The sequence below is a fragment of the Cynoglossus semilaevis genome, chromosome 10, assembly GCF_000523025.1.
Source record: "Cynoglossus semilaevis isolate Cse_v1.0 chromosome 10, Cse_v1.0, whole genome shotgun sequence".
In the NCBI taxonomy this organism is placed as follows: Eukaryota; Metazoa; Chordata; class Actinopteri; order Pleuronectiformes; family Cynoglossidae; genus Cynoglossus; species Cynoglossus semilaevis.
The window spans coordinates 9740723-9754579 of record NC_024316.1 but is presented as its reverse complement, the minus strand read 5'-3'; the positions used below and the strand labels follow the sequence as shown (position 1 = coordinate 9754579).

General features: G+C 41.5%; 1 protein-coding gene and 1 long non-coding RNA gene across 3 annotated transcripts in view; one reads left to right on the top strand and one right to left on the bottom strand.

The window, feature by feature from the left end:
- Nucleotides 1-9700, bottom strand: part of prdm16 (PR domain containing 16) — a 167929-nt gene extending 158229 nt beyond the window's left edge. Inside the window, exon 1 of the mRNA XM_017035832.2 lies at nucleotides 9382-9700. Coding sequence (XP_016891321.1) covers nucleotides 9382-9418 — 37 coding nt within the window. The 5' untranslated portion in view covers nucleotides 9419-9700. The remainder of the gene's footprint in view (nucleotides 1-9381) is intronic.
- Nucleotides 9701-9750: 50 nt separating this feature from the next.
- The window catches only part of LOC103384945 (uncharacterized), a 6933-nt gene continuing 2826 nt past the window's right edge, over nucleotides 9751-13857 (top strand). The window contains exons 1-4 of one of the 2 annotated variants that reach the window (XR_522169.3): nucleotides 9751-9860; nucleotides 10113-10366; nucleotides 10437-10491; nucleotides 10754-10984. This is a non-coding gene — a long non-coding RNA (uncharacterized LOC103384945). Of the gene's footprint in view, nucleotides 9861-10112; nucleotides 10367-10436; nucleotides 10492-10753; nucleotides 10985-13857 lie in introns of those variants that run through there. The other variant, XR_001760643.2, reaches the window with a different exon arrangement.

The following is a 13857-nucleotide window of genomic DNA, read 5'->3' as shown; positions in this document are numbered from 1 at the left end:
CCCCCCCCCCCTCACCTCTATGTATATCTCCTCTTCCTTTCTCTCCTGTCTCTATTTCCCTCTCTCTCTGGACACAAAATGCCATTTGTTGTCCATCAGTCAGTAGCGCAGGGCTCGGGTCGGGCTCAGTGCTGAAAGCTCTATTCACACACCCTCTCACCCAGGGATGTTTTTGCAATTCAATATTTTCACACGCAGGCAGCTTCATCGTTACTTTGGAACCGTACACTTGGCAGGATGAGGATAGGGGCCTCTGGGACGGAGGGGCTGAGAGGTGGAGGGCTGAAGGAGAGGGGGGGTCAGCTCAGAGGAATCCTAGTGTCGGGTGGGGACGTCTTGCAATTGGCTAATGGGCCATCTTGAAATGTTTTAGCCGAGACCCCTCACACACCTACACACATACACACAAACAAGTGTGCACACATTTAATGGTTACACACACAAATTCCACCGTACTCATCACTTCACATCCAATCTGACTCCAGGTTAACGAGAAGGGCTCTTATTTCCTTCATCAAAATCTCCGCTCCAGACGTTGGGCTCTTTGCCTCGGTGGCAGACGTGGACTTGTCAGATACACTCTAATAACCAGAGTTTGTCACACTATCTGTTAAAGCTGTCCCGTGGCTAAGGCTGTCGTCTTTTATTCCAAAGTTCAAACACATTCTAGGAGAGGTATAAAAGTTCAAATTCAAAGGTTAAAGCAATGGTTGAAGAAACTCTAGACTGTCTGAGGTCCTTACTGCGTGCTCACGTGCTTTTTTTACGACAGACATATCGACGAGACGGACAGATCTACGTCCACTGCCAACTGTGGTCGCCTGGACAAGCCCGGCAAGAACATTAGTAGTACTCCATGGAGGTAATTCGATTAATGTAATGTCTCCAGAAACCTGTTGGCCGTCAACGTACACAACATCCAATCATAAACGCCCATCTACTCAAAAGTAGACTAACAACGAACGAGTTCCTGTGCTACTGCTCCCCAACTCCAGAACACTTTCTTAGCCTTTACCATTCCCTTGACCAAAAGCTAATATGTTGCTAGCTGTTAGCACTGAAGCTTGGTTGTGATTCCTGCCATCCATCAACAAGCACTAGCTAACTTCACATCAAGGTATGTGCAGAGAGACTTACCTAAGATGATGATTTAAAAGTTATACTGTATCACATAATATCCATACAAACATGACTTCTGGCAAAGTCTAGGCTTAATTACCTTTTTTCTGCCAAAGCAAATGATAAATGACACATCAGAGGCTGCAAAACATCCATGAACTCATTCAGCAGCTACTTGTAAATGTACCTCATTTCAACCGAACCAGATTGTTCCAATCCCGCCACTTGTCTCACCAGAGGATTTGTTTAGCATACAGAGTGGCTGAGCTAAATGCTGGGCCTAAAAAGAGAGGGGAGCGCTTAATATATTTATCCTGTGCACCACACTCTACTTAATGAAATTACACCACACCAATAGTGGCCCTTTGTCTCTGGGGAATTCAGTAATCAACATGCCACCAGTTTTCATTTTGTATGAAAATAAATGGCAGCCGTAGATAGGGGGCCTAATTGCACCGTGTTGCATCGGTGAGGAGCGGGGTGAGAGAAGAAAGTTAGAGCAGCAGCAGGGACGCAGTGCTGCCAATTTTCATAGACAGCGGCACTCGAGAGGTGGCAAATAGGCAGAGGCATTCATCTGGGGACCGGTACCCCGCTTTTACTTTACCCCCCTACTGCAATCCTTTTCTTTCTATCCATCACACTCACAAAGAAAGTTAGCCAACTATCAAACAAATGAAGAACTGGTGAGCCCTGCACACCAGTGCCGGGAAGGGTCAGTGGATAATGACAGCTCAATTACTGTGAATCTCCATGTACATCGCCCTGCTCGTAACAATCCCCAGACCCGCCCCGCCAAGCAAGACAAATTTGTCAACCTCACCAAAATGATGGGCCTGACAGTGTAATCGCTAACCGTCCCACCGACATGAAAGGGGTCTTTATCTGGCCAAATCAAAGAACCTGATCTCTAAGAGAAAAGGGTGGGAGGAGGACGACTAAAGGAGAGTAGGGTCCCGCTTGGCCCCTGTGAGACTCAGAGATGTCTGTAATCCTCTTTAATGAGACACTAGTGCCCATCTTTGTGGTAATGACGAATCAGAGTGAGAAAGACAGTGAGGAGGAGGGAGGGATGACTGGGTGAGATAGAAGTAGAGATGAAGCCAAAGCTTTGAACTGGCGGTCTGATGAAAGGGGAGGCAGACAGGGGGGAGTTCAGATCCACACTGCCTCTACACACCACTGACTGTGTCGGAGGCAGGCGGACAAACAGCCCAGGGGACACAGCGTTTTGTCCACTTATCATATCTGCACAGGATGAGCCATCATCAGCACTGTCTGTGTGTGTGTTCATGAGTGTGTGTCTGGGTAAAGTGATGAGTCTCAATTGTGAAGCTATGGCTACAAATGCTTTCTTTGCAGAAAAAAGAATGGACTGTAACTTTAAACTGCAGGCAAGAACTGAAGTCAACAGGCAGTACAGTATATTCAAAGTACTTTAGCATTAGCATCTTACGCAGGGATCCTGACTTGTTTTTTTTTTTCAAATCTGACACAACATCTGACAACGGAGACCGCAGTAGCTATAGTCTTTACACCGCAAGAAAACAGATATGTCAAGAAGCTAAAAGACAGATGTTGTAAATTTTGAAAGTTGTCTCATTTTAATCACATAATCATGTTGAGACACGTCTCTATGTAACTCCATCTTTGATGAAGTGTTACCGTTTTATTTGTGTCAAGAGCTGTTGCATCTTATTTCATCATGTTTTTCATGTTTACTTTGAAAGATGAACAAATGTGCTATTGGAGCAAACAGCAAATATAGAACCAAGCTCGAATGGAAACCTGTTAAAATGATTGAAGCACCACCTGATTTTCTTGCCCTAAAACTGAAAGAATGTTTTTTTTTCCCTAAAACTGAAAGAATTTGTGAAAGCAACTAAGTTTCTAGGAGTGGACGAGGCAAAGAAGCTTTGTTATTTTCATAAATAAAGATAATAAATTTTGCCTTCAGGTAGAGGTTCCAGCCGTTCCTAGGTTTAACAGCTGTCCTTTAGATTTATCAATGAAAGTGTTGTAGTCTTTTTGACAAATAAATACAAATTAAATAATTTTATTACATATTATGGAACATGTACTGACTTTTATGGAAATACCCTTTGTACGTTTCATCCAAAAAATATTCCAGTTAGTCCAGTTTCCACCCTTTGCATAAGAAGACAGAATGTCTTGTTGTGAGCAGCTTTCTGCTAATAACATGAAAACAAAGGCTGTGGTGCAAATGAATGAGGGGACGTGAAGGATAAAGGACAGGAAGTTCAGGGACGGCTGAAAAAGAAAGAGTTGACCAGGGACAAATGAAGAAATGGGTAGAGAGTGAACAGACTAATACCAAACAAATCGGGATTAGACCCAGATAAGACCGGTCACAATGCTGAGCAATCCTGCGGATATCACAATGCAAGCAGGAATCATGAGGGCTGCTTAAGCACGCTAATTAGGGACCCAGACATTTGCCCCTTGTTTTGCAAACAACACACACTGTTTAACAGCGGGTGGCGCACACTCACACCAGACACACAGAGAGATAATCAATTAGCATTAATCAGCATTCTCCATCGTTAAAGATGAGGGGCTTTCTTTGGCGAAGACTTCACCCGTTAGCCTGTACTCCTTTTGCAGAGTAGCTCGGTGGAATGTTCTAGAAATTGTCCATATTTCTACAGCCAGTTCTGCATAGATGTTCCACACAGCTCATATTTTACAGAGAGGTCAGAAAATGAAAGGTATGAAGAGAGACAAAAAAAAACATGCTGGATATATCTTTTACAAACATGGCGGACGAGGTCATGGTGCAAAGTGAGTGAGAGGCATATTTACCAACTGGATAATGTGAGGTCAACGTATCATTGGAATGAATGGGATTTAGAGCCATGTGCAAGAGCTTAAAGCGTTGGTATTTGTATGTCAACTCAAAATTTGACTTAGCCAGCATGAGACCGGGCTGGGCGCTGAGGGCCAGAGTGTGTGCTTGCGTGCATAGATGCATGCATAAGGGAGAGAGAAAGAGAGTGAGGGAATGTGTGAGCGGTTGTGTGTGTGTGTGTGTTTGAATATGTCCAGGTGTAAGAGATGCCCACCCATTGCTGTGCCAGACTTGGCCAAGGTCAAAGCTCTGAACAGTGACAGGACCTCCAGCAAATGTACTAAATACACACACACACACACACATTCAATATCATACACACACACACACACACAGTTACTTAGCCAGCCAACAGTGCCAGCTCCTGCTGTTTGGATGACATTTACACTCAACCTTTCTGCTTTGTGATTGATTGGGGTTAAATCACAAAGTTGCCCAAAAACCTGTCACTGCTAGTCATATATATATATATATAGTGTAAATATGTGTGTGCATGCACGCACATGTGATTGTGTGCTTCTGATCCAACCTCCTGTTTCTATTTCTTTCTCTGGAGTTGCTCTGTCTGCTGTCAAAATAAATCAATCTGATATTATAGCAAATATTGATTACACAATAGCCATGTGTGTGATATTTTTCTAGGGCTATATTGTGATTTGAAGTGACAAAAAAATAGAGTGTTATCATTGAACTTTAGGTAAGACCTGTTAGATGATCAGCTAAAGAGCAAGAGACGGAGACAAATATGATAGTATATGATGGACAGGCTGTTTGAAACAGCTGAACGGTGTAAAAATGACGGATGGACGTTGTTAGTACACTCACAACCATTCAACTGCCATTCCAACATCCACACTCTTGGACGTGTCTGTTCCAAAACGTGGTTCACGGCCAAAACGGCAGCACATTTAAAACAGTAACTGTCTGAATAACAATGGAAGCATTGAAATCACACTGAGTCTGAGCGTCGTTAGCGAAAGAAAACATTAAAACGCTTCAGAGGGGGGAAAAAAGAGAATCGTAAAACAGACTATTAAAACAAACAATTCTAATATATCAGCCCAACTATCTTACAACAAATTAATCTTCCTGCTTTACAGCTCCAGAGTTCACAGAGTAACATGCTCCTTGTATCTAAAGTCGTGGGTTTATGGCGTGCACAGGTGGAAGAGATCATGGAAGTGTTCTTTATTGGCTGACTCCAGTCAAAGATTTAGGACTGGAGCAGGAGCCCAGACTTCAGGCTACACTGTCCTCCACATTTCAGGGTAATAGGTAATACTTCACGAGGGAGAAGGCACATTCTTCAAAAAGTCTGCTCTCACAGAAAATTTGAAGATATGGTTACAAATGGCAATGCATCTTTATTTGTATCAAATTATGTGCAGCAAATGTGGACCACATGTTGCTGAAACAGACAGTGGACTGACATTGACGTAACTGTACTGGAAGTTTGACCTAATTTTCACCAAAACAGCTTCAGTAACAACAAATTGTTGCACAAATGTTAATTCATGTTAAGACTAAACAGGGACTAAAAGGCCTGAGTTATGAGTTTGGCACGAGAATGTTTCAGCAGACCGACAGAGAGGAGGAAAAGCTAAAGGAGTAAATATTAAAGGAGGACAAATAGCATCAGTGCTCAATGAGGAGCGTACTGTGTACTTAACAAACTGTCGTAAATAAATACCTGCAGCCTGCCAGTGGACCAGTGTAAACCAGTGCCTTACGTTGGACCCAATAATTTGTTATTATTAGCCTGACTAAGAAACACAAAACAAGTTGTGTTTTTTTTGTTATAGTATGTCACTGCAAAGACTGAAAAGGTATTTTTGAACAGAACTAATGTTGTTTTAACAATTGGGGAGATTGTAATTATTAAAATAATCTCTGTCTCTTAATAAGAGGTTTAGTTCCTAATGAACTAACGCAAACTTTTCTAACAACATCATACATAAAGCAGAGGAAATTTAAGAGTAAGAGATTTCTTCCACGAATATGGATTCATTTTATATATTTATTATATTGTATTAATATAACCAGCTTAAGAAAATAGAAAGTTAAATTTTCAATACTTCTAGTAAACTAGAAGGCTATTTCTACTTCAACCCTTCTAGTAATATTTTATAAAATAAATATAACGTCCAAAAAGGTGTTGACAGATCCTGTCGTTTCCAAAATAAAAGCCAAAGAATTTTTTTTTATTATTTGTATGATGTTGAAACTAACATTACAACTGCAGCCAGCAGCGTCCATCAAACCAATGGCCCAGCTCCTCTGCATTTGATGATCCTATCATTTTAATGCAGGGCTCTAATCTGTGAACATGGAGCAGTGCGATCTGACACACACTACAGCTGCACAGCAGCAGCACTAATACACCAGAGCCTGCGACCGGGACCCTGAGCGTTTAGCCAGAAGTTAACATAGCTGCCATTGTTGGTTTTAAAGTGTTATGGGTTGGGTTTTATTACTTCTGTCAAAACATCAGAGGCTGTTGAGCCAGGCCAAGTTCATGACTGGGGAGTCCGGCTAATAATAAGGGAACTTTAACACAGGGATCAATAGATTATACTGTAAATGAATGCATGAGAAATAACCAGGAGTGTGGCTGTGTTTGTTCAGAGTGGTGGAGAAAGAGAACGGCGTCAGCTCCTGTCTGTTTAAAACACTTTGTTTTAATTCGTGGCTGTTGGTGAGAGAGAGTGAGAGAAAGAGAGAGAGAGAGTGTGTGTGAGTGAGAGTGTGTGTGTGTGAAAGGGAGGGAGAATTAAAAAAAAAAACTTTCACTCTCAACCGGAAGTCTTAATTGAAACCCAATTTAAAGCTGCACGTGGGCACAGCAGACGTTTACCACAATAAAAGACCCGCAGTGTTTCCAAGTCTCCCCGCACAAACAGCTCTGCTCCATCTATTATTATTATTATTATTATTATTGCGGCGCCCAGTCTTGGCGCAGGCTATGGAAAATAAAAGGAGCTTTTTGAAAAATAAATGTGTGTCAGCGGTGATGCTGCAGTCTGACGTTTGTTAACGAGATCATTTTGTCTGAAATAAAGCCATTGGAAGTTGACGCGATGCTACAACACTACAGTGTTCTTCGAATTTGAAAAATAAACTAATATAATAAATTAATTTGCTCCATTCATATTTGAAAGCGAGATACTAAAACACGAATTAGCCCCAAAACAATATTAAAGCCGAACTAAATATTTACAAAAGTGTAGAACAAAAAAATATTTTTAAAATAAAACTAGGCAAAAATGTTTGAACAAGTTCTGTTGAACTGACATTATTATGTGTTTAATTATGAATAAATGCCGCGTATCAACGAGTTTGTAGACGGTAGTGACCAACAACGTGTTAAACGTGTACGAAACAGGAACAGGCAAACAACATAATAAATAAATAAATAAATAAATAGAATTTAGTGAAGTCTGTGTTTTACTCTGTGCTCAGACACCGGAGACAGTATTTCACCGAGCTGCAGAAATACATGTATTATAATAATAGGGGAGAAGGAGGAATAATATTCCCCCAGCGTTTAAAACAAAGCTGAAGGCCTGTGTTTGGAATATAATCTTTTTTTCCCTCAGCCCTGTGTGGACTGTGAGGACTGCAGTAGTCCGGAGTTCTAGTTCTACAAATCCAGGTTATTTATATTCATTAGCACCGGGATCAACAGACTATCAGGGCTTTTTTTTTCTTTCTTCAACGTAGATCAAGACCGAGGGCAAGAACGGGACCCTGGACGTGGACGTGTATTTTCCCACAGGAGCTCTTTAATTAGTGTTTCTGCCTTTATTTATTTTCTTTGTCTTTAACTAATGCGGGAGGTCGATCTCGAGAAAGAAAAAAAACTTAAAGCATAGCTGCCAAAAAATTAAAATTCAAAATCGTTTGTTGTACTTTTAACATTTGTAGTATTTATCTGGATGCACGTGTTAAAATATATGCATTTTATGACGCTATTTAAGAAAACGTAAAAAGAAAATCTGTACTTTTTTTTTCAAATTCTGCATTAAAACTTGTAAATATGAGCCGACTACAAAATGATCCCCTGTGTTTGTTGTCAGGTTCGAAGTTTAAGTTGAATTAAACAGGCTGGTGGCTTTGGCACAGCTACAGTTGTTAAAAGTCTGTAAACATGCAGCACTGGAATCCAAACAAGAACATTTTTAATTAAATATTTTTTAGCACAAAGAACGATTTTTTTATTTATAAAAAGAAGTTAATGAGTTCCTCGGAATTACAAAAATAATACTGAGTGAACATAAACCGTGAGGACAGCATCAGCAGACAACGGCACACCTTCACGGCAGCTCATGCTAAGAAGTAAAAGTGGATGCATTAAAAAAAGACTTTATAAATATGATTGAAAACAACAACAACAACATGCATCCGCGCAGTGCCAGAATAAACGACGTTCACCAATAAAAACTATACAACAAAACTGGTCCATTTACAGCCACAAAGTGCAAATGTTGACAAAACTTGAAAACGGTTTTGTTTTTTTCTGAGTGTGACGCAAGCAGCACTCCACGAAAGTGTATACTGTAGTTATGGGCGCCTTCTTACACGGTGCGTGATATTATTATTGATTGTGGTTCCCTGGAGGTGGAACCATGGAGTACACACACACACACACACACACACACACACACACAGAAGGCCCTGGGAGCAAACACCCAGCGTGCCCGTGCGTCGGTGGCTCCTTCGGCGGCTCCATTAAAATCATTTTCTTCCTAAATTCACCTCCGTTTGCGGCTGTGTGAGTGAAGGAGAGTCGGTGTAGGAGCTGCAGCCTCTCCTCCACCTCCTCCTCCAGCAGCAGCAGCAGCAGCAGCAGTGCCACAGCGCCCACTATTTTAAAAGCCGGGAATATTATTTGACAAGACAAGAAGTGCTGTATAAAAAAGTTACTATTCCATTTCTGCAACTTTCTTTGTAACTTTTTCTTCGGAAGCTCACACGACTCTGCAGCTCCGACGAGCGCAAAAGGCTAAAAACCAAATGAAACGAGCAGGACGCACATGTTTAGCTCCACATACAGGAGTGAGAGCGACTCCAGCGCCAGCGGCGTTTTCTCATCACACATGAAACTTTGTGACACAGTAAGAGCAGCGAAGCCCACACGACCACCGCAGCATGCTGAGGGGGAAACGGCGCAGAGCAGCGGCCGGAGCGGGACGCACCGTTCCCAGCGCAAATAAAAAACTTATCTGCGGAGCAAGCCGTAACCGTAACTGCTGTTAAGTTTTCCAAAGGATATGACCAATGACAAGGACGCACACTGGACATGTACGAACACGGCCGGTCAGGAGTTAGGAGCCGGCGGCCGAAAACGAACAGAAGTGGAGGAAATGTGGAGGAAAGCAGAAGGAGCAGCTTACTTTTCGCCAGTTTTCTCGCCCGCGCCTTGGATCTCATCTTGTCGGATTGTAGATTCCTCTCGTCGTCCTCCGTGAGCCCAGAAGCAGCAACAACACTATCTTCATCTCACCAGCATTGTCAGTTTGGACACCTTCGCACATGCGCACAGGCCATTCAATCTGACACCCGCGCCGGGGCCAAAAAACTTTCCAATGTATTCATCATCATCATCACTTTTTTGTCCTATCGTCTCCCCTTTAGATCACTTATCTCTTCCCCTCCTCCTCCTCTTCCTCCTCCTCCTGCTCTCTCCTCACCATCTCACCTTCCCCATCTCCCTCCCTGCCTCCCAATAACCAACCAAGACGGAACCACAGCAACAACAACAACCCCCCACCACCACCACCACCACCCGCCCCATTCAGCTCCTGCCAGAACCTTCTCGTATTTTTACCGCTGCGACAAGTTGGTTTTCTTCAACCCGGGGATGGAGACAGAGGTATGACCCAGGCAACCAGGATCAACTCAGTACAGTGCTGCTGCTGCTGATTATTATTATTATTATTATTATTATTATTATTATTATTTTCGTAGTTTATATTTTGTGGCGTGTTTTGTCAAATGGTCATCGTTGCATATATTTAGGTCTAAAAAGACACATCGCAGACTTGGAGAACACACTGTGATATTTTGAACGTAGTGTGTGTGTGTGTGTGTGTGTGTGTGTGTGTGTAAACCTTGTTGCCCTCAGGACCTGCAGCGGCCAGCAGCTGTTTGACACATGCCTCCTCCAGCACCACTACACACACGCGCGCACGCACGCACACAAAAAACACTGGTGTTTGTCCCACTTATTTCCTACAGAAGTGTGTGTGTGTGTGTGTGTGTGTGAGTGTGTGTGAGTGAGTGAGTGAGTGAGTGTGTCGACTGCTTCACCGCCGCCTGTGTCGTGTGTAAAGTCTAAAACACCTGGACGAAGGTGGACCAGGAGCTGACTTCCCCCCGGTGAGTGTAAACTTGGTCACATGTGTTTTTTTTTTTTTTTGGTTAGTTTGATTTGTTTTGTCTGCTGCAGGTCGGAGGTTCGAGGACGACCTCAGGTCAGTCCAGAAAATCTGCAACAGACTCAGGTAATATTGACCTTTTTTTTCCTGCACGTTTTTCTTTTTTTTTTATTTAATAACGAGCACCAAATTCCGCAGCAATAATTTAAGAAGCAAATATTATGAAAAATATGAATTTAATAAGACAAATATTTTTTAATTTGTATTGTAATAATAATAATAATAATAATATTTCTGTACTCTAGCATTGAATTCATATTAAGCCACTGCAGGCTTAATGAAAACACTAGGTATAATTGTAATATGATTGTTGTAATAACTAATCCAGTCCAGTCCAGACTGACGGTGGCTGACCAGACTTCCACACTGCTGCGGTGCCGGGGCCTTTAGCCTTCGTGTCATATGGGAATGGTTTCCGTCTGGTTCGGCCTGGATAAAGGCGGCTCTGTGTTGGAGCCTATTAAAGATCGGTGATGATGGAGCGATGATGCAGGAAGAGGAGGAGCAGCCTCACCGTCTGTGCGCATAATGATAACAACAACAACAACAAAAATAATAATAACAATAATAATGATAATAATACATATTATTATTATTATTATGCCAAGGTCTCTGCTCCCAGCTTGTTGCTCATTATAAGGCACAGGCGTCAACAATCCATTAGAATAAAAGACTCGACTTCATTAAGAACGTCTTCAGAGTAAATTGGACAAGAATCGCCGGTGGGGATTTTTTTTTTTCAAGGAAAAACGTGATCATTAATCAATAATAATCAGCTGTAATTTGCATACATTATCTGTGTTATTAAGGAGTTGGTCCTGACATCCAGGGAGGAGTGTGAACAATGTCACTCCTCACTGCTCTGTGCGCTGCCACAATGTAGTCACTTAACGAATGTTAAATATTTTCAGCGTAATAAACGACATAATAATAATAATAATAATAATAATTCCGCTAAATTGAATCGACGATAAATTAGCAGATAAATAAAAGGACGACACGCAGCAGGTCGATAAAGATATAATACATTCAGTGCTGTACAAAGGTTCTGTTTATTCCTCTGTGTCTGCAGGAAGATTTAAAGCGCGGCGACAAGATGTCCATAATCCATTGTCTTAATCGATAGGCCCTAATCGATCATGTACATGGCAGACGCAGTGTAAGAGAAGAAAAAACGAAGATAAGCAACTGTATTTTTTTTTTCAACAAATGGTTTCATTCCACAGTCAGAGACGGTTGAGTTCAGGCCTCTGGAGTCTGATCCCGATCATCGGTTTGGAGCCGTGATTTCACACAGTGCAGCACCTTCTTTAAAAGGCCAATTAGCTGTGATTATAGTCGAAAAAACAAAGTGCTGCTCTTTGACTCGGTTCCATTAGGGATTATGGTCGACGGAGTTTTTTTTTCTTTTTCGCACACCTTTAATGGAAAAATTCTCAGGAACACTTAAAGTTTTCAGCAGCTTTTTTTTTTCTTTTTCCTTTTTTTCTGTTTGCACACACACTTCTGCACTGCCTTCTCCACCCACAGCTGAGGTGTGCTGTGTTTACTCTTCCGTGCATGGAATTTCTACATGATTCATCGCATGCATGATTAGAAAATATAAGAAAGAAGCTGAAGTGAATCATTAAACTCGCGCTTTAAAAAAAAAATCGAATATTTCTGCCACTCTCCTTCACCCAGATATCGTCTTCACTGTCCCCTCATAGAGCGACTCTGTGGCGGCTCATCCACAGACAACACTATATATTGGCAACAGTTATAATTTAGACTCTGTGGCGGCTCATCCACAGACAATAATATATATTGGCAACAGTTATATATTAAAGTCAAACCGCGGCTTGGGACCACTAGACGGGCTAATACTGATGTTTAGGGTCATTTATTGAATGCATATATTTAAATATATATATATATATGATTAATTTAATTTCAAAACCATTACGTATAAATACTGAAATGACAGTTTAATGAAACTAGTGTCAGTATTGTGGTCAAATTAAAAAAAGACCAGGGCAGACGCAGCTTCTCAAAATAAACAGTGACAATCAGTCACGAATCCGTTCTATCAGCGGGAACAGTGACTATTGGTAACGAGGTTCAATTCTCTGTAAACACTTACAGTTACAGTCATTTATTTCTATGCAGCATTATTACAGGAGTTATTTTAGAGAGGTGACTGGCGAGGGCACCACCTTCTGGTAGGGCGGTTAGTGCAACAAATATTTTTGAGTGGAGGAATTCGCAAATATTAAGACTAATGTGGGGATGATTTTGTAAATAATGGCTGAACTTAAACGAATTTGGCATCTGCAAGAATTAAACTTGTATATTTTTAATCTTTTTTTTATTTGGGGGGCGTTCGGGTTGTTCTTTATTTGTGTAAATACACGTGGTTCCAACCGAACAAGAAAATAGTGAAAGATAAATATAATGTAAAAATATAAGATAAATAAGAAAGATATAAACATATGAATCCATGTGTTGTTTTCTCTACGATCCCAATATTTGAACAATTTAATGGGATTAAAAAATAAATAAAACAATCAACAGCAACAAAGCAGCACGGTACATCAGCCCCCGTCACACCGGCAGATTGTATCGTTGACTGTGCAGGCTGTAGAAACCAGTAGCTTATTCAAAAACGCAATATAGGGAAGTAGGAACTGTTCATACAGAGGTTCAGTGAACTGGTGTGGTTAGACTAACACACACACACAGTCACACACACACACAGAGAGAGGGAGGGAGAGAGAGAAACAGTAAGAGAGAGAAGGAGGGAGGGAGAAAGAGAGAGAGAAACAGCGAAGCTGCTGCTGCAGATGAAACCCAAGCTTTATCCAGGCAGCAAAGGGCTCCGGGTCTCTGGATTAGACGTTTGGCGCTGATAACATCAGCGCGCACAAGAATATGTGAAACGCAGCTCCTCTCAGTCCTAACCTGGGGATGAGGTGGACACAGAGACTTCAAAAGGCCGAGGCGGCCGCTTTGGTGAAGCATTGTAAAAATGTTCACTGTAATTTGGCCACAGTCGATGTCATGGGAGCGAACGGCACACACACAGAGGGGAGTGGAGGGGAGTGGAGAGGAGGGGAGGGGATGTCCCAAAAATAAAAAAGCACCAAAACAATAATAATAATACAAATAATAATAATAATAATAATTATTATTATTATTATTATTATTATTATTTGTATTATTATTATTTGTCAACACAAAAATGTAACTATAAACCCAAGAAGACCACATGTAGCTCATCGTAATGAAGTCCCCAGAAGCGCTCATAGTGGAGTGGCCTTGGTAATTATTAGCCATTAATTGGGTTCAGGACCTTGTGCGTCTGAGGAAAAACGGAAAAAGTGACGGCTGAGCCAAAGACGTTTTTCTTTTCAGTTTTTTTAGCCCTTTTCTTCTCCTTTCTCTGTCGCGGTG